This window comes from Actinia tenebrosa, unplaced genomic scaffold (assembly GCF_029948245.1).
Source record: "Actinia tenebrosa isolate PJP-AT-01 unplaced genomic scaffold, QUT_ActTen_1.0 PGA_scaffold0__85_contigs__length_37466705, whole genome shotgun sequence".
NCBI classification, from domain to species: Eukaryota; Metazoa; Cnidaria; class Anthozoa; order Actiniaria; family Actiniidae; genus Actinia; species Actinia tenebrosa.
Window position 1 is genome coordinate 10,623,407 of NW_028292569.1, and position 21,659 is coordinate 10,645,065.

A 21,659-nucleotide genomic window follows, 5' to 3' on the forward strand; every position below is an offset into this window, starting at 1 on the left:
TATGTCAATGATATTATTAATAGTTCTAAAGTTTGTTAAAATATAGATAATTTATATGAAATTATAAATACAGAACTTCAACAGATTTCTACTTGGTTAATTGCAAAAACTATCTATTAATATTAAAAAACTAAATATTTAATATTTAAACTTAAACAAAGGAAAATTCACTTGAAAGAAGATGGTATAAAAATAAATAACAAGATCATAGAGCAAAAATCAAATATCAAATTCTTGGGGGTCCTTATTGTTGAAAATCGTAATTGGAAAGAACATGTACTATCATTGCTAATAAAATTTCAAAATCCATAGGTGTTATTTATAGATCAAGAGCTTATCTTTTACAGACTTCCTTATTTCAACTGTATTTTTCTCTTGTCTACCCGTATCTTATTATGGTAATTTAGCTAAAAGACTTTTTGTATTACAAAAACGAATAGTAAGAATTATTACTAAATCAAAACCTTATGCACATACTGCTCCTCTTTTTCAAGAATATGGCCTTTTGAACATTATGAATATACATCTTTTTCAAGTTGGTTTATTTATGTTTTCTTTTAATAGTCGAACTCTGCCCGACGTTTTTCATACTATGTTTCACAAGAGCATTGAAATACATAATCATCCAACGAGACAAGCTAGCAAATATAGACCACACAAATGTAGAACAAATACAAGGAAATTTACAATCTCTTGGCAAGGTCCAATATTTTGGAATTTGCTTCCATCATATATTCCAAATAAATCATCCTTCTACTCATTGAAAAATAATTTAAAAATATATTTATTACACATAATTTGACTTCAACATCTTTAATAAAAAAGCCCGGATAAATTCTGCGCATTGTATGCAAAATATTAATATTAATACAATTTATCTATTCATAGAATTATTTATTAATAATTAATTCTCATTCAAGTACATTCTCTTTTGAGTATCATATTTTTTTCTTACTAATATTCGCATTCACAATTCTATATATTTAATAAAGGTAGTCTAAAATTATAAGCCCTAAGGTTTCTTTTGGACTGCCTTGCCCTAGGTACATGACTTCTAATTTTATTCCTTCTTTCCATATGTAAATAATGTCTATTCATTTATTTATTTATTTTAAAAATAAGAAGAAGGATAGTGCATATATATATTGTAAAAGGAGGAGGAAGGTAAAAAAATATGTATATTTTATCTGTAAATATTCTACAAATGTTATTATTATTATTTCGAATTGTAAACTATACTATTTCACATATATAAGGGATTAATTATAATAAATCTGAATCTAAGACGTCTACTAAGATTATTCATGCCATAACCCATGGTAACGTAACGTCACGAAGTTTTACCACGAACAATCAATATTTTGTTTAAATTCTCAATCTACCGCAATGACGAGCACTTATCTTATGCATTTATTATAGCCCTTCAAATCATGCAAAACTGTTCCCAACGGTGTAGCAGTCCATTTGTGATTTTTATCTGAAATCACACGAAAGAAGATTATACTTATTTTTTAAATGGCGGGTTACAAGACCGAACAGTTTGTGGATAAAATAGACGACAACCTCTTGTGTCCAATATGGTGAGTCGTGTCTAGTTTATCTCATAGTTTAGAGGATACCTAGGTTTAAAGTTCTAATTTCTCACTAAGCTGTATCATATTTTACTCCATTAGAAAATATAGTTAGTTTTCCAGTACAATGCCTATAAAATCTCTAAAATTTCTTCAATTTACACGATATCAGACGATCGAGTTTAAATTTCAACCAGTTCGCTCGGCATTGACTTCACAGTCAGTATTTTCATAAACGATTAAACTTTATAGTGGCAGGGATTATTACAACAAATATATGAGAATTAATTGTAATATCAAATGATATTTTATTTGTTTTACTTTTCAGAGTAGTGTAAGAATTGTTTTCTATTACTATTTAAGCGAAAACAAGTATTAGACTTCGAAGAAAATCATATGTTGACATTTTAAGCAGCGTTTCTTGGAATCAGAAGCCTCAGGAAGCCCAAAGTCGGGTTCTGTGACGCTTTGCAAATTTTGAGCTTTTTTGTCTAATCTTGAGCATTGCATTGAATCATAACGTAAAGGTAACAAGTTTTGACACGGGAAAACGTGTCAAATGTGCTGGGCACATTGGATACTTTGAATAGAGTAGAAGACTATTTGGGATTTAGTCATTGTAAGAAAGAAGAAAGTCCGTGGATTCGGTTTGACTAAAATAGAATATTTTGTAATGCTGATAGAAGAGATTTCTTACGGTCAAAGTGAACCAGCATAAACGAGTCTTGGTCGCAAACCCCAAAGCAAGCCACCGTCTCTCTGAGAACCAGTGTTATGGTGGCTCCATCGGCTCAAAAACACCACACAAAACATTATTGAACAGAGAATTCTCCATCTACAGAAAAAGTTTGGTCTCGAAAGTTTACCTCAGAATACCCTGCGAGCAGAGTCTCCTTTACCTTCCCCCGAGTGAGAGAAAGGAAAGAAGGCTCTTTCCTTTCTCTCACTCGGGGAAGGTAAAGGAGACTTTGCTCACAGTAATAATATATACTTGTCACGCAACATTAGGTTCTATTATGTAACAAATGTAATATGACTCTCTCTCCCCTCTCTCTACACACATTGTATCAAGTTAAGCACCAGAATAAGTATACCGAATTAATCATCATTAAAGCAAGCAATCATAATCAAAGCCTCCACTAAATATCATGACATGGTGTCAGAAGTAAAGCACTAAACACACAAGACACTGGAAGGTCAGTAATATCAAGAAATAAGCGTTTTTTCCGCAAGAAACACATCAAGCATGGCGACAGGGTTCACGCCCCCTGTTATGAACTGGCAAGCTGGAGCCGATATCACCGACGAATTTGCTAGATTTAAACAATATTGCCAATTAATATTCACCGGTCCGTTCTCAAAGAAATCAGATGTAGAAAAATCCTCATATATATTACTTTGGATAGGCCGTCAAGGCGTAGATATATACAACAGTTTCACGTGGGCCGACGACGATGACAAAACAAAAGCCGACTTTATTTGGTCCAAATTAGAAAAGCATCTTGCACCTAAAACTAACTTTAGATTAGAAAGATATCAGCTACAACATCTAAAACAAAATATCGATGAGAGCACTGATGATTTCATGACTAGGTGCTGGAATCATGCAAATAAATGCAAGTTTAGAGATCAACAGGAGTTAGAAGAACGCCTGATTGAACAATTGATTATAGGCACTAAGCATGTTAAAGCTCAAGAACGAATACTAGAGCACGGAAACGACTTAACGCTTGACAAAGCAATCGAATACGCCCGAACTTACGAAGCAACGATGGCGCATATAGCACAGCTATCCAACAAACCGCTTGACAACCAAAGCGTGCACGCCATAGGAAAATCCGGAACCGGGAACATGAGAAAATGTAGAAACTGCGGAAACAATCACGAATACCGAAAATGTCCCGCATATGGCTCTACATGCAATTACTGCTCCAGAGCTAACCACTGGAGTAAAATGTGCCGCCAAAAGAACAGGTCCACACAACAGCCCACAAACCAACATACGACACAAGACAAAAAACCATCATATCAAGACAGCACACAAGACGCACGTCACAAAAACAAGCGCGTCCATGAGATGGTGAACACAAATGATTTACATGAATATTTTGACTCATTGAATTTTGAATCAATAAGTGTCGATAACGTCAATACTAAACCCAGAGATGAAGTATACGCAACACTAGGCGTTCAATTGGCCAACATGCTAAACGCACAAGCTGCAAACTTGAAGGCCAAGGTAGACACAGGAGCACAAGCCAACATCCTACCAATTCGACTTTTCAAACAGATGTTTCCGGAGAAAATTGGTCCAGACGGAAACCCGCTACCTAAAGCCCTAAAGCCATCAGCAACAAAGCTCACAGCATACGGCGGATCAGAAATCGGTCAACTAGGCATATATGATATAGAATGCACACACAACAAATTGCAAACCAAAGCACCTTTCTACATCACCAACGCGCCAGGCCGTGCAATCATAGGCTTGCCAACAGCACTAGATTTAAGGCTAATTACACTGAACTGTTCTGTGGAAACACATTATGATGCCAAACAACCACACACCCAAAGTCAAACAAACCACGCTACGAGCCAGAAGATAGAAAGTAAAGCACAGCTATTATCCAAATACCCCACCTGCTTCGACGGCATCGGAAAATTCCAAGGCGAATACCATATCACGCTGAACCCCAACATAGCCCCTGTGATTCACCCACCAAGAAGAGTACCAATCAGCCTTAAGGATGATATCAAGCTAGAGCTAGACGAGATGATGGAACAAGGAATAATCACAAAGGTCCGAGAAGGTGAACCCACCGCATGGGTCAACAGCCTAGTCTATAGACGCAAACCCAACGGTAGAATAAGAATATGTCTGGATCCTAAAGATCTTAATGCCGCCATTCAACGTGACCACCACGTTAAGCCAACACTAGAAGAAATTCTTCCCAAACTCAGCGGAGCCAAGCATTTTTCAATTCTAGATGCCAAAAGCGGATACTGGAACGTCGTCCTCGACAAAGAATCAAGTTACCTCACAACTTTCAACTCCCCGTTTGGCAGGTATCGGTTTCTGAGAATGCCATTCGGCCTCCGTATGTCACAAGACGTATTCCAATCCAAAATCGACCAGACCTTCGAAGGCTGTAAAGGAGTCATTGGAATCGTCGACGACATAGTAGTCTATGGCCAAACAGAAGAAGTACATGACCAAAACTTGCACAGCATGATCCAAAGATGTGAGAAGACTGGGTTAAAGCTCAATCCAGACAAATGTCACATAAAGCAAGATAAGATCAAATTCTATGGCATCATCTGTAGCGAGGCTGGAATACAGCCCGACCCTGCAAAGGTGTCCGCCCTGAAGCAGATGAAACAGCCAGGAGACCGCCGAGATCTTCAAACCTTCCTAGGACTAGCAACCTACATGAGTCCTTTCATACCCAACTTAAGCACACTTACAGCACCTTTAAGAGGTCTACTCAAAGATAACCAAGTCTTCACTTGGAACGCCAACTACCAAGCAGCATTTGAGCAAGTAAAGAAGTCAATCACTGATACAACCACCCTAACATATTTCGACGATAGAAAGGAAGTAACCCTACAAGTTGATGCCTCGACCAAGGGTCTTGGAGCATCCTTACTCCAAGATGGCAAACCAGTCGCTTTTGCAAGCAAGTCGCTAACTGAAACCGAAGCAAGATACGCTAACATCGAAAGGGAACTTCTAGCAGTAGTATACGGTTGTGAGAGATTTCATACTTATCTATTTGGGCGACCATTCACAGTGCTTACCGACCACAAACCTCTAGAAAGTATTCACCTCAAGCATCTGATATCTGCACCACCCAGATTACAGAGAATGCTACTAAGATTGCAGCCATACGACCTGAAAATCAAGTACATACCCGGCAAAGACATGTTGATAGCAGATGCACTCTCACGTCTATCACCAGAAGATCACCATCCCATTGGAAACATGGAAGTCCAAGTACATGAGGTGTACCCTCAATTTAGCAAGACCATGATTGAGAAGATTCGTGAAAACACTAGCGCAGACCAAGAATTAGCCACCCTCAAGCAAGTCATCTACGAAGGCTGGCCATCAACCATCAAAGAAATCTCAAAGAGCCTAAAGCCTTACTGGTCATTCAGAGACGAATTAGGAATAGATGACGGAATACTAACAAAAGGTCAAAGAATCAGGAAGCTTTGCGGCCAACCTGATTATTGGAATCAGAAATCAGGAATTGTACAAGAGTTATTTTAGATTCCTGTTTCAGAAATCAGAAAACTTACTTTTCGGCACTGTCTAGGTATATTGCATAGGCGAAAATACAAGTTTGAAGGAGAGAATCTAGGATTTTGGATTTCCGTTTCCCGAATCAGAAATCGCATTTCTGTTTTCTGAATCACGAATCAGAAATAACAATCTTGCTGACATACGACAAAACACCACGTGTAGGGGAGGGGTGACCACTCGAAAATGCTCTTACTTCCGGTATCATTATCTGCGCTCTATCACCCCACCCCTAGTCCAATAGTTGTAGCTGTTGTTGAACTTCCGTTAAGATTACCAACCACGTGAAAAAGTTATACTTTTTGTTAGGATAATTCTCTTTAAAATACCTTTCCACGTCCCGTAAGAATCCTCCAGCATCGAGAATCTTTCTTATTTCGTCTTGGACATTGAGGGAATCTATTAAGCTCATTTTTTTTCGTAATCACTGACAGAACAACTGAGATCTTTTTAGCTAAGTTTGAATTTATCAGTTTGGCACAATTTTACAGTAATATACTACCCAGGGGATCACGGTTCAATAATTTGATAATAATAATAATTTTATTCTAGCGCATTACATAATATCTCAATTCTCTTACAATATAGAATAAATCAATAAATAGTGAATAAATGAATAAATATATATATATATACACTGCAATAATAATAATAATAATAATAAGCTATCAAAATATAATTTTTAATTAAATATTAATATAATTATTTATGCGTCAAATAGGAATGTCTTAAGTTTTCCTTTAAAAGATTTAGTGGATGGAGTGTTCCTTATGGATAGCGGCAGATCGTTCAATGTTTGTCTAAGCGGAAGATCAACAACAGCTACAACTATTGGACTAGGGGTGGGGTGATAGAGCGCAGGTGAATGATACCGGAAGTAAGAGCATTTTCGAGTGGTCACCCCTCCCCTACACGTGGTGTTTTGTCGTATGTCAGTGAGATTGTGATTTCTGATTCGTGATTTAGAAAACAGAAATGCGATTTCTGATTCGGGAAACGGAAATCCAAAATCCTAGATTCTCTCCTTCAAACTTGTATTTTCGCCTATGCAATATACCTAGGCAGTGCCGAAAAGTAAGTTTTCTGATTTCTGAAACAGGAATCTAAAATAACACTTGTACAATTCCTGATTTCTGATTCCAAAAATCGGGTTGGCCGCAAAGCATCCTGATTCAAAGAATCATCATTCCCGTAACGCTTCAATATGACATTCTACAAAAGCTTCACGCAGCACACCAAGGAGCTGAAGAGACAAAGCTCAGAGCCAGAACTTCTGTGTACTGGAAGAACCTTAACAACGATATTGATAAGATTACCCAATCATGCCCCATTTGCCAACAACATCAGGCATCTAATGCCAGACAACCGTTGCTGCCAACTGAGATACCTCCTCGGCCATGGCACACCATAGGAACTGATCTGTTCCACTTACACGACTCTGAATACCTTCTGATCTCTGACTTTTACTCCAAATACCCATTCGTCAGGAAGATACCCAAAGGGCAGAGTAATAGCAGAACTGTCATTAATGCGATGAAGCAAATCTTCAGCGAGCAGGGAATCCCAAAAATAGTCCGCTCAGATAACGGCCCTCAGTACGACAGTGTAGCATTCCAAGAATTTGCCAACGAATATGGTTTCCACCACGTAACCAGTTCTCCACACTACCCACAAGGAAATGGATTCATAGAAAATCAAGTTAAAACAGTCAAAGGTGTTCTCATGAAGACACTCGAGAAACGACAGGATCCCAGTATGGCCCTGCTTTGTCTACGCACCACACCCATTGACAATAAACTCCCATCGCCGTCTGAGTTATATTTCGGAAGAAAGCTACAAGATAACCTACCCCGCACCATCAACAGGAGTGCCAACAGTGATCAAATCACCGACCGGCTAAGGGGAAACAAGAAATCCAAAGGTTCTACCACGATCGTAATGTCAGACCTCTACCCGAGCTAGCAAGAGGTACCAACATCACCATTCAGAATCCCTCGACCAAGAAATGGGAGCCTGCTGTCGTCAAGGAAAAGCTTGAAGCACCACGCTCATATTTAGTGACGTCACAAACTGGAAGTGAGCTTCGACGCAACAGGTGTCACATCAGAGAAGCACCCCCAGCGGCAGAGCAACCTACCAGTGAATATCAAGAACTAACAGAGACCAGAGGCAATGCAGAACCTCTGGAAAACAACGGAAGCCACGCACCTGGGACCACAGTTACCCGAAGTGGAAGAATCGTAAGACCGCCCAACAGATACGTTTAAAGACAACAACAACAACAACAAAAAAAAAAAATTAGACACTTGCAAGCATGAGCAGGTAGTATTACTGTTATTACATATGATATTTTTTCTATTAAGATAATTTTTAGCGTTTCATAAAATTAGTTTTTTTCTTTAATGGAAAGGGGGATGTAATAATATATACTTGTCACGCAACATTAGGTTCTATTATGCAACAAATGTAATATGACTCTCTCTCCCCTCTCTCTACACACATTGTATCAAGTTAAGCACCAGAATAAGTATACCGAATTAATCATCATTAAAGCAAGCAATCATAATCAAAGCCTCCACTAAATATCATGACAGCAGGGTAACCTCAGAATGGAAGTATTACGAAAAACATATCTCTTTCCCTACGCTTCTTAGTAAATTTGCCCCCCAAACAACGTGGCGTCGGAAACCGTGAAAGGATCTATAAATAAACTAATATAAAACTCGTGTGAGTACTCTTTTATGTAAATTATGACGCAGTAAATTCCTCGTCCACCCACTCATTGAAGGTTTCGGCATGAAAACCCCTTTTTTCATAAAAATGTTCGACTAGAAATAGATGCGATTAGCTAACCAAAACAAAAATCATTACTTTAGTTAATGATGATAACATATAACTCGTGCGGGTACTGTTTCTAAGACAAGGAACCACCTAAAACGACCTGAAACGACCTGAAACGACCTGAAACGACCTGAAACGACCTGAAACGACCTGAAACCATCTTGAAACCACCTGAAACCAGCCAAAACATTGAATCTCCAGCGAGTTTGTCGTCCAGTTTGTGTATTTTATTGACTTTTATTGATCGATCAAGTGTTTGTTTTGCATGGAAGGGATGTACTTCATGGTAGAATGTCACATTGTCGCTCATACGTATAGTCTCCCATAGAAGTATTCCATACTATACCTCACCTCTCCCTTGCTATGATTACCTGTTCCTAGCTGTGATCAATCGTCCCTACCTATGATCAACTGTTCCTAGCTATGATCACTAGAAAGTCACTCCGATGAAGGACTAACGTCCGAAACGTCAGTTTCATTTTTACATACCATACGGTGTTACAAATTATCTATCTTTCAACTGTCCCTAGCTATGATTGCAATTTGAACATTTTTTTACATACTTTATAACGTGTAAATTTGAGTGACTCCGATGAAGGACTAACGTCCGAAACGTCAGTTTCATTTTTACATACTATACGGTGTTACAAATTATCTATCTATCAACTGTTTTACTGAAAACACCGACGCAGTTTACACTAGTTTTCACTAGTTTTCCACCTTATTCATAGCTAGGGACAGTTGATGACAGCTAGGGATAGTTGAAAATAGCTAGGGACAGTTGATGACAGCTAGGGGTAGTTGAAAAAAGCAAGAGATAGTTGAAAATAGCTAGGGATAGTTGATCATTGCTAGTGACAGTTGATCATAGGTAGGAACAGTTGATCATAGGTAGGGACGGTTGATCATAGCTAGGAACAAGTAATCATAGCAAGGGAGAGGTGAGGTATAAGTGTGGAATACTTCTATGGGAGACTATACGTATGAGCGACTATATGACATTCTTCCATGAAGTACATCCCTTCCAAGGAAAACAAACACTCGATCGATCGATAAAAGTCAATAAAATACACAAACTGGACGACAAACTCGATGGAGATTCAATGTTTTGGCTGGTTTCAAGATGGTTTCAGGTCGTTTCAGGTCGTTTCAGGTAGTTTTAGGTGGTTTCAGGTGGTTTTAGGTCGTTCCTTGTTTTAGTAAATACCAATAGTACTATTTTAGATCAATGACGCAGTAGAAATTCATGGCCCGCCCCCATTCAAGCTTACGGCATGAAATACGTTTTTGTCATAAAAATATTCAAGCCAAATATCATTTTTCTTGCTAATAAAATAATATAAAACTCGTGCGAGTACTATTTTACATCAATGAGGCAGTAGAAATTCCTGGCCTGTCCATTTACAATCTTTTGTTTACGTAACTAATTCGCGTTGTATCAAAAAATAAAAATCGCACTTAAAGTTTCTAATTTAGCTCCAGTTTCTAATTATCTGCTTAGAATACTACCAAATTAAGTTTAAAGTAAGTTGGATTAAGGCACTCTTACCACGAAAACCACATATGTTCAACCTTTTTCAACTCCTCCGTGTCCCGATCTTACAGATCTCAACGTGCATCTTCACCTCGTGTTTCACCAATGTCAATCATGACGAGGTCTACAAATGGCATTCGTAACACTAAATTCCGATCATACCTAACTCAGCAAAAACAAATGTACTGTGCCCATAGGCCCAGCACAAAAAGGTAAAGGTAAAGGGATGAATTTATATAGCGCCATTTCCAGGATCTCAATGGCTCTTTACAAGATCGGTAGAGGACTTTACGGGCTGCATACACTCAAATCCAAAATGGCGCACGGCCAGTTGAAAACGAAGCATCCAGAGCCAAATTTACAAATTTGCAGTTTTTTTCTCATAAATTGGTGATGCAAAATTTTCGCTATCCTGAATGCAAGAAGAAAAGAAAGACAGAACAAGTGAAAAAGTGAATACTTTGCATTGACACATTATTTCCTTGCATTTTGGCCCTGGACGCCTCAACTTCGTTTCGGTTATTATTCCCCAATATTCACTTCGCCTTCGGCGAGAAATTATTAATTAACAATACGTCCGTAAAAAGAGACGTTGTGTCAAATTGAACACCGGAAATAGAAAGAGCACCCCGATATTAGTAAGAAAGTCGACGTTTTAGAAATATTGTTGACTATAGGAGAAATGCCATTGAATATTTAAGGAATGGATCATAAGTAGCGTGCGTCCTTCCAATTATGGATGCATGCGGGAGGTTGGTAAGCACGAAGAAAAGCGTAAGAGTTGCACGACGCGAAGCGGAGTGCAACTCTAGCTTTTTTGAGTGCTTAAGCAACCTTCCAAGTTTTTTGAGTGGTTAAGCAACCACCAGAACTTCCCAAGTGCTTGTATAACTCAACATAGCACGCGCGTTCGTTTTCTATCTCTTCATTATAGAAAATCGGATATTTCATAAGGATTTGTATGGGAAAATGTGCTGGATGGCAAAGCTTTTTGGATGAGGAAAGACGTCTTGTTTTAATTTTAATTGTTTTAATGTTTTTCCCCCTGAACAATTCCGCTCGGGACTCAGTGCAGGCATATTGTTAAACATTGACTGGACTGGACTGGACTGGACTGGACTGGACTGGACTGGACTAGACTGGCCTGAAAAAAATCTGTAAAATATGGACTGTACTGGACTGGACTGGACTGGACTGGACTCGAAATCTGTAAAACATGGACTGGACTGGAATCGAAATCTGTAAAACATGGACTGGACTCGAAATCTGTAAAACATGGACTCAAAATAATAAGCTTAAATAACCGGAAATGACTCCACGACTTCAGCTTATTATCTTTAAGCTTGATTATACATTGGAAAAAATTGCCCATACATTTGGAATATTTGCTCTTTTCGGTCTTTTTCCTCTCTTTTCAAAGCAATAGGTCGTCCTTAAAAGTAAAGTTATATAGCACAAGTAAACTGCGTGACACAACATCCTAAATGACCCGTAAATCTTCTGTTCTTTCGCTAACTACCGTAGTTAGCTTGTTTTCGAGGCTACGAAACCTAAGAAACCATAAGAGGCAAATGAATAGCCAACAGATAGTATGAGCTTATAAAATCAACCAAAATACGGTTCCAAATTTTAACAAATTCCTATGAATTATATACCAAAATGTTCAGGAAAGCCCGGGGTTTTCAAATCCACTTCTTTTTTTTTGACAGGTTCTGTTTTATTTCAAGGAGAGACGATTTTTTAGCTTGACCCCGGTTATGTCATGCATTTTCTCTTGTGTGTAAAATACATCCAATAGCGTACATTCAACTCAAAAAGTACGGTGGTTTTTTCAATAGAATTCAATCTAAACCGTATAATACAGTCCGTGAATAGTTGAATTAACTGAATCCACTTCTGTTTTTTGCCTAGATAGTCATTATTTTGAGAAGTGATCCAGAAACCGTGTTTTTGAGACATAATTTTTTGTATGGGCTCACGTCAGGGGGTGTGAGCTTGAAATCGTAGCTGACGAAATATATGTTAACAGATTTTTTCTGATGTATAAACATGTTGATTCGTAACTTGATCAGTTTATTTTTTTATTCCGGCATCAAAAAATGTTTAATTTCTCTCGGTCGTGCACAATCAAACCACGACCACAATTTACCGCTGTTATATATGAAACGATCATTACATTTCCAACAATTTCCGGTGTTATTCTGAGACAATCACTTACGTGTATTAACAGCGTTATCTCAAAATCATATGCTGTAATAAATACTACTGTGGGAGACAGGAAAACTCTACTGATGTTTCGCCCGGTTTTTTATATTCATATCTATTATAAGGCCTTGGGTATAAAATCGTAATTTCTTAGTAACTGGTTCTTCAGATAAAGATAAGTTCCCCTGAATAAACAAAGGTATGTCAAGCGCAGCTGTCATTTATCGATGTCTCAAAAACACGGTTTCTGGATCACTTCTCAAAATAATGACTATCTAGGCAAAAAACAGGAGTGGATTCAGTTAATTCAACTATTCACGGACTGTATTATACGGTTTAGATTGAATTCTATTGAAAAAACCACCGTACTTTTTGAGTTGAATGTACGCTATTGGATGTATTTTACACACAAGAGAAAATGCATGACATAACCGGGGTCAAGCTAAAAAATCGTCTCTCCTTGAAATAAAACAGAACCTGTCAAAAAAAAAGAAGTGGATTTGAAAACCCCGGGCTTTCCTGAACATTTTGGTATATAATTCATAGGAATTTGTTAAAATTTGGAACCGTATTTTGGTTGATTTTATAAGCTCATACTATCTGTTGGCTATTCATTTGCCTCTTATGGTTTCTTAGGTTTCGTAGCCTCGAAAACAAGCTAACTACGGTAGTTAGCGAAAGAACAGAAGATTTACGGGTCATTTAGGATGTTGTGTCACGCAGTTTACTTGTGCTATATAACTTTACTTTTAAGGACGACCTATTGCTTGGGAAAGAGAGGAAAAAGACCGAAAAGAGCAAATATTCCAAATGTATGGGCAATTTTTTCCAATGTATAATCAAGCTTACAGATAATAAGCTGAAGTCGTGGAGTCATTTCCGTTTATTTAAGCTTATTATTTTGAGTCCATGTTTTACAGATTTCGAGTCCAGTCCATGTTTTACAGATTTCGATTCCAGTCCAGTCCATGTTTTACAGATTTCGAGTCCAGTCCAGTCCAGTCCAGTCAATGTTTTAAAATATGCCCTCAGTGCAAGGGGTCTATTGCTGAGCGAAGATAAATCTTACACATTCTGGTTGATTTTGTTGTTTGTTACAGCCGCAAAGTTCTGCGAGATCCCATTATGAGTTGTGAAGAGGGACATTCGTTTTGTCGATACTGCATTGGACAGTGGTTGAGGAGTGTCGATAGGTGCCCCTTGGATAACAGCTTGATTGAATACCGAAATTTCTCCCGTAACCTTACTGTTAGAGGCGTCATAGATAACCTAAAAGTTTTTTGTCATCCCCAAAGAGAAGATAAAAATCATAATCAGGAGTCAGCTCCAGTCGATGTAGGTAAGTGCATGGAAAAGTTGTCTGCTTGTTTCGCCTTCATGAATTCATTTGTTTAGCAAACTCGTCACTAGAGCATTAGTTCCTCAGCTGGGTCAGCCCATTGTCAGGATATGGAAGGGGGATCCGGATCCCGATTCATGCTCTATTTGTCCCCAAATCCCGCGTCACGCGACAATTTGCCATCACGTTTTACCCGAAAATAAGAAAGCCGGGATATTGAATTAGGCAATTCCCGTGCAACGGCCGATGCCAATACTCCCAATCATGCGTATATTTTCTTGGATCCCGCGCTATATTTCATTCGTTTCCCGGTTCCCGCGAATACCCTTACAGACCCTGGATCGTCTGTGGTAAGCCACGCATGGTTTCTGATCCCAATCGTTGACCATGTTTGGTATAACGAAAACGAGAGAACATATATACAATGGCTTCTGGGGATGGACAAGTCCTTCAAAGTTTCCTAGGGCCGGATAATGCTCATTTAAAAGCCCTGAACAATGACTTTGTTCTAAAATTATGCAAATTTGCCTCATAATTTTAGTCTGGGGTTCTCATGAAGAGAAACACGTGCTTCCAGTTTATGTCAATTAAATTATGATTTATTGAACTTGGATTCTTAAGGGTCAATAGATGCTGCGCAGAAGTGTACCTGGATCGGCAAACTGGGAACTCTTCCAAAACACCAACAGACATGTCCTTTTCAGCTCGTGCCCTGTCCACATGAAAACTGCTTCACAAAAATGCAGAGAATGCGAATAAAAGAGCACGAGAACACATGCAAGTACAAAAGAATTGCATGTGACGGCAAATGCGGACTTGAGTTAGTCCAACATGAACTTGAGAACCACAAAGCGCGTGACTGTCCTGAAACACTGATTCCATGTCCATGCCAATGTACAAGTGTAGATGGATTGATACAAAATATAAAAAGGCAAGTCGTCAGTACAAAGTGCTGGTTACAAAAACATCCAAAATCTCAATTCAGACCTCATATCTTCTCTTGATATGTAAAGAAATGATATGCTGTCGTCTGAAATGGGAAATCAATACAGTGAGACTATACCAACCAAGCTCAGCCAGTCAAATTTTCATACTGCAAGAGTGGGCAACCACGAATGAGTTTTTAGACAATTATCTAGAATCTGCACACATTTCCCATCAGTTTTTTTTTCCTTTTATAATCACGTATTTTAATTAATATGTGTTTGTGTGAACAGGATCGAACAAAAAACTCGAGAACTCATAACCATACTATTATTCATCATCAAAAACTGGCTTTTATGACTTTGATTTACAGCTTGTTTGAGTGGCCTTGAAGTTAAAGTAGTCGCACGGCTGTAAACATTACCGCGATACGCAAGCTGAATGCATGAGTCCGTTTTCTACGTGAAAATCCTAATCTTTATGTAATTTGTTAAATAAAAAGAGATCTGCACTTTCTCCTAAGGATGAACTTAGATGACCATTTGGCTACTTCTTGTGATAGAGCATTGGTAGATTGTCCATTCAAGGATCAGGGATGTTCAGTCCAAGTTGAACGACAACATGTCAATAAACACGAACAAGACAACAAGACTGAACACTTGAAATTGGTTGAAAATCAAAATACACAGTTGAAGAATGAATTAAGTGAAGTTAAGAGGGTAAGCAAGTTAGTATTGATTGTTGTCACAGCTGCCATGTTGAATGAATTTAACAAACATTTCGTCATTTATCATATATCATCCAACATGGCTGCCGTGTCTTTCGTCATTTCATTCTCTTGGGAATAAGTGCAAACCAGCAATAATATGATTACTCGTTCAATTTGGAATTTATTTTTTCTCATGTGCCTTTTTCAAAGAGCTCGGGCTCGTTCTCTTTCGAAGCTCTTTGAAAAACCCACTTGTACACTTTAATTTCCAATTGCACTCGAAACACCATATTCTAATGCACATTTTATATATCGATACCCTGAAACAACCTCTGCGGGGCTGATGTAGGACCAAGCAAAACTAATTCAAAGATCAAACCCTGAAACATCTACGTGAGAGCTCGGCTACCCTTGGAACCCTGAAACGACGAGGTGACATATGAGGTGATCTAAGTCAGGACAAGGCTAATCGTCACAGATGGAACCCTGAAACAACCTATGGCTTGGCACGACTTGCCTGTGGTTGGAATAATGAATGTAGCTTCAGTTGTTAGGTTTTGTAGGGAGAGAAAAACTGAAGAACCCTTAGAAGTACCCTCAAAACAAGGGGGAAGCCAATAAAATATATTATTACTCATTCAGTAATAATATACATTAAAAATGCACATACCATTTTAATTTGCATTGCATGTGCTAATTACTATTTTTGATTAATATCTAATCCGAATCAAGCAAAATTGTTCAGATATATTATTCATGCCAATTATAGTATACCACAATTATTTGGTAAACGTAATAAAATTGCTTGATTCTAATTGGTCGAGAGGAGTATCTAAAATGAGTTGCTATGGAAATCAGTTTCAAGAAATTTTATTGAAGAAATAGAAAACGCGCGCGCGTGCTGTGTGCTGTCATAAAGCACGGGGGGGGGGGGGGGGGGGGGGTTGGCAGAATACGAGAGAAGTGTTCTGGACACCTCTCGAGTGTTCTGCCAATCCCCAAGTGCTTTATGACATCACTCAGCACTGCAAGCAAGTTTTTTATTTCTTTTATAAAATACAAATTACAATGGTAGATAGAAATGACGCAACGGAAAGTGCGCGAGCGTGCGATGTGCTCTCATAAAGTACGCGCTCCAAACCAATCAGAACGCGACATTCATAACAGTTATTTATATAACTTTTTACGCATTCATAATTGTCCTTAAGGACGTTGTTGGTCATTGGTTCCGTGCATCCTTTCTGTGCGCGCTCTCATGCTCTTGCAAACGAGCGAGAGAAAAAATGACATGAAAAATACGATTTTTCTTTCTTTTTTTCTCTCTCTCTTTCTTTCTTTCTTTGCAATTTAATCATAGCATTCAATAGTAATTAGTAATGTTATGAAATCTCTTTTTGAATAACGTTTTTACATTTCAATCCAGAAAATTCGCTATGATTCCTTTGGGAGTTACTTGTGGAAGATATATGATTACCAATCCCTTGCCAAAACAAAAGAAAAAGGCACGTCATTTGCAAGTCCGATATTCATACAATGTGGTCACCGATGGATGATGGAAGTTTTTCCAAATGGTTCAAGTACTTCAGGTTTTGGAATGATGGATTTGCGTTTGTTTTGGATTGGAGACGAAGAGGGGAAACAATATGAAGATCATAAAATATCTGCTGTTGTAAGGTAATTACATGATTTTTACCTCAAAAGAAAATTATCAATTGACATCAAGTTTTTTCCTTGAACCCTTCATGCATGAAACGATGAAACGAGTCGTGTAAGGATCTAAGTCAGGCGCAAACCGACAGATGGAACCCTGAAACAATCTCCGTAGGCTGATCTGAATCAGGACACTCGTAACTCAAAGGTTAAACCCCGAACTAAACCTCTGGCCGCTGATCGAAGTCGGGCACGGCTAGCTAACAGGTTAAACCCTGAAACTGACAAATCTGGGCTGAAAATCGCCCTCCTTTAAAGTATACTTTTGTTTGTTTGTTTTTTTGTTTGTTTGTTCTTTTTTCTTTTTTCTTTTTTTTTTTTTTTTTTTCTTTTTTTTTTCTTTTTTTATTCTAATACCGTATAAAATCTAAAAAGCCGCCATTTTTTTTCGCCTAGGGGGCCCCTGGCGCTCTTGGCCCCCCTTGTTAGGCCTTTGCTCGTACGTTTTACGGTACTATGTTTCGTTATTAGAAAAATAAAATGATCGTGTAAAATCTAAAAAGCCGCCATATTGTTGCCTTGCTACGCTTTTTTTGTGATTGGTTACCGGCTTTCATACTAAATACTTCACTAGCGAAGCATGTTCCGCAAGGATAGTAATAATAGCCGATTAATTATATTTGTTGTCTTTTTGTGTAAATAGACTGGAAGTTTTAAGTGTCAAACAAGGAAACAAAAATCATGTCGTAACCAGGAATATAATATTCAAAAAGTCCAATGATTACTGGGAGTGGGATCGGTTCATGAGGTCAAATGTCGCACTTTCCAGAACCTTCTGTGACAGTTCCACTGGGATCTTGCAAATTCAGTGTGATATACAATTAAAAGACCAGGAGTAAAAATATCGATAGTGGCAAGATCAAGGCAGCCTTTGTCAGCAGAAAGCCAGGACCCGGTTGAACGAAGGGAGGATAGCAGTATTTGATGAATAAATCCTTATCCAGCGGGTGAGTTGATGCTGTTATATCTAATAAATCTATCCACTAGATAAGGATATGTCCGTTGGATAGCGCTATCCAGGCTTCATACAACCGGGCCTAAGTGTACAAAAAGTACCATTTCGAATTACACCATTTAAAACATCTGGTCGGAAATTTGTTTGCTAATGCATTAGTAATTTAGTGAGAAAGGAATACATTAAAAGACAAAAGAAAAAGTTCAGCTTCAGTGATCTTATTTTGTTTTTTAATATAATTCCTATCCCACTAAATCACTAATGTTCTATTTTCGTATGACAACGTTCTTGCAAGTAGGTGTACCCAGATCACAATCAAGTGGTTTACACGAGGGTCCTCCTAAACAGAAACTATATAAACCTATAACTTAATAATAATGTATAGATAATAATGTTGAAGAGATTAAATAATAATGATAAAAAGAGTATGAATACTAAAATAGAGAAACTATAGAAATACTAGATCGATATATAAAAAAGAGTAATTAATTCAATATTTAAGACTAGCTCTTAAAACTTGACACTTGAAAGAAGCTAGTGTGGGTGCATCTCTTAAGTCATTTTGCTAAGTTGGTTTCATACTTTTGAGCACAAATTAATATAAAAGAAAAGTGGCCCCACTTTCTACACTTGTAGACATATTTGGATCGACTGCTTTATTGTCGCCATGCGTCGTGGGCAAAAATTCTATACAGTATGGCGGATGAGCATGCGCACTTCGTTCATTTCAGGTCGAAATAAAATGGAGATAAAATACAAGAGAATGACTGATAGAAGATAGTAAATTCGAAATTATAAGCTTCTCTAGTGATAATATATGGCTCACCACTACACATCTAGAAACTGTCATATCCTATCTAACTTTAAGTAGACCGTAAACATTCTTTACTATAATGCACCATTCCACGGCCCGAAGCTCGTAAAATCTTTGAAAATTGCTCCCCATAACTGCCCTTTAAATCACAGAAAACCTCTGAGTAGCGTAAAATTGTTTGCTCGTTGCTACGTAGGATGAAGCGTTGGACAACCTCTATACTATACATCGCAACTCAAAGTTCGATAACCAAACTGCTAATATTCGAGTGTTAGTTTCCTTGCATCTGCCTTCTAGTAACGGCAGCCATTTTTATCGTGAGAGACTGGTTATTAAGCATTATTACTATTATTATTATATTCTGTCAAATTTCACTGACTGGGCTTTCTGTGTCTGTTGATTTTTGACGTTTGGGCTTCCTGTGGTATATAATTATATGGCTTATGACCCAAAAAACAGCTGTACTCAATTCATTCAAGCATTTATAAAATTGATTCGACTCTTCACTTCTTTACCTCTTGGATGCCATATTGTTTTGGTCGATTGAGCATGCGCATAAGAGGTGACAGCAAGAATTTCCGCGTGAGCGAATTAAACGGCTGGACTGTATCGAATTTTTGCCCATGTTTAGCAGAAAAATATGCTGTCCAGTTCGTCTTTATCAAAAACTTAATTTTTTACAAAAATGGATATAATTATAAACTGGTAATAGAACTTCGTGTCGTCCAATTGCGGTCTGAAATCATACTCGTGATTAAAAATGTATTACGCGGTCGTGCAATTTTGTAATCAGTCGTATGATTTGATCTGTAATCAAACGCGCGACTACAAAATCGCAATACCGCGTAGTGGGAGTACGATTTGTAATTGCTAGTTCGATTTGTATAGGAAATACAACCTTAGTCCAAGAATTCATGAAAATAGAACCAAAATACAAGCACTCTCCGTTTTATCTCACATTTGTAACTGAACTTGTGCTCACATCTATGTGCTAGCAAATTTAGCTTTCACCAAAATATGTAACAGATAACAGAGGGGGAGGAGACGCAATGGTCTTTAAAACCCATCCGTAATATTGGGGGAAATCATATTAGCACAAAGCTCGCTCAACAGTCTTTTTCCTTAAGAGCTGCATTTGACATTTGGAACTCTATTCCAAAAGTATTACACAGATAAGCTCAGTCAAACTCTTGAAAAAACTCTCTTAAGAGTAGCTAGTGGTAACTAGTAGAGTACTAGCGTGGACTGCGTCGGTGTTTCTGAATAAAACAGTAGGAACTTGTAGATAACTTGGATCACCGTAAAAAGGTTTGTGAAACTGACGTTTTGACGCGGTTAGTCCTTCGTCAGTCCCCGGCCCATGAGATGAATTCATCCCATGGGGACTGACGAAGGACTAATGTCCACGGAATGGTTGGCTGATTAGTTTGTCCATTTAATACTATAATAAGTAATAATACATAGTAGTAATAATATTAAGGAATACTATATAAATAATACTAATACTAAGTAGATTGTAATTAATCGTATGACATAGCTTTTATTATCCACTCAACATTATGACAGAATTACTTAAAAAGCTTTTATAGCTAAAATTGATATACCTAAGCACATACATGTATTTGTAAAGTAGCTCTTAAAGTTTGTAAGCTTTGTAAATTGAATTTGAAAAGCCCTTCCGGTTCAGGAAGATCCAATAAAGGTATTGCAATATTTAGTTTAATCCTGAGTTTACCATTATTAAACTAAAAAGTTATCATATCATATTTTATTATTTTTACAGAAGTGAATATAATAAATCCGACGTACTCATTGGTTACAATTTACGTCTTATGCTGCTATAGTCACCTACAGGTGAATATATCGCGCACGCTCGATTGCCGATTTGTGCCGCTTGCAAAGATAAATAACATTTGAAAATACGACACAAACTCTCTCTCCGTTATTCACTGAATTCACTTTTGTTAAAATAAATACTAAAACAATTATTCGCGACAGGCTCAGTGATCAATATAGGGAATATTTATTTCGCTGCTCGAAGACTCGCGCCTCGGTAAATATTCCACGATAGTCACTTCGCTTTCGGCGAATAATTGTTAATTAGTAAATTTTAGGTTTGAATATAGAATTTCGCGCTGTGATAGGTCGAGCGACCAGTGAGACGATAATTACCGCTGGAGCGGTGGTTATGAGGTTTTCCAAAGTTTTCCAGATTGGAAGTAATACTAAAACGTGTTTTTTTTATTCCGAATTTCAATTTTTCTTTGTTTTTCAAGTCTAAAATTATACTAAAGCTAAAATTATTCCCCTCAGGCTCAGTGATTATAAGTAATATTTTTCGAGGTTGCCAATTGGGTTAATAGTTAACTGACAATTGGCCAAAAAATAGTAGTTAACTGACAAATAACCTAAAATTAATAGTTTTCACAGTTAACTGATGTTTTCATTATTTTGGTTAATATTATGGTAAGTGCTCGCAAAATCATTACAGTTAACTGACATTCGACCAAAAAAATTGTAGTTAACTGACAATTCTCATTGGTCGAGAACGTACCTACAGCTAATTCTTGCAATCAGCAGGCGCCAGCGATTTTTCAGCGGTCGATTGTTATATCTGTAGGCAGTTATCTGCAAAAACGACCCTGCATAGGTCAGCGGATGGCGGAAACTTTTTAAAATATTAAGTTCATCATAAAGTTTCTATGTTCGTATCATCAGTTAATCTATTTGAACAATGTAGAATAAAACATTAGCTAA

At 37.7% G+C, this 21,659-nt stretch overlaps 1 protein-coding gene across 1 annotated transcript; it reads left to right on the forward strand.

The window, feature by feature from the left end:
- The first annotated feature begins 1,390 nt into the window (after positions 1-1,390).
- Positions 1,391-20,625, forward strand: LOC148913449 (TNF receptor-associated factor 4-like). Its single transcript, XM_089030088.1, has 6 exons — positions 1,391-1,580; positions 13,552-13,790; positions 14,412-14,721; positions 15,238-15,433; positions 16,847-17,097; positions 17,777-20,625. Exons 1-6 carry the CDS (start codon positions 1,516-1,518, stop codon positions 17,970-17,972), a joined length of 1,257 nt encoding a protein of 418 aa, XP_088886214.1. The 5' UTR covers positions 1,391-1,515; the 3' UTR covers positions 17,973-20,625.
- The last annotated feature ends 1,034 nt before the right edge of the window (positions 20,626-21,659 follow it).

Coding starts and splice junctions, on each gene's coding strand:
- LOC148913449 (XM_089030088.1), top strand. CDS start 1,516: ATGGCGGGTTACAAGACCGAACAGTTTGTGGATAAAATAGACGACAAC. Junction 13,791..14,411: donor GTCAGCTCCAGTCGATGTAG/GTAAGTGCATGG, acceptor TGGATTCTTAAG/GGTCAATAGATGCTGCGCAG. Junction 14,722..15,237: donor TTGATACAAAATATAAAAAG/GCAAGTCGTCAG, acceptor CTTTCTCCTAAG/GATGAACTTAGATGACCATT.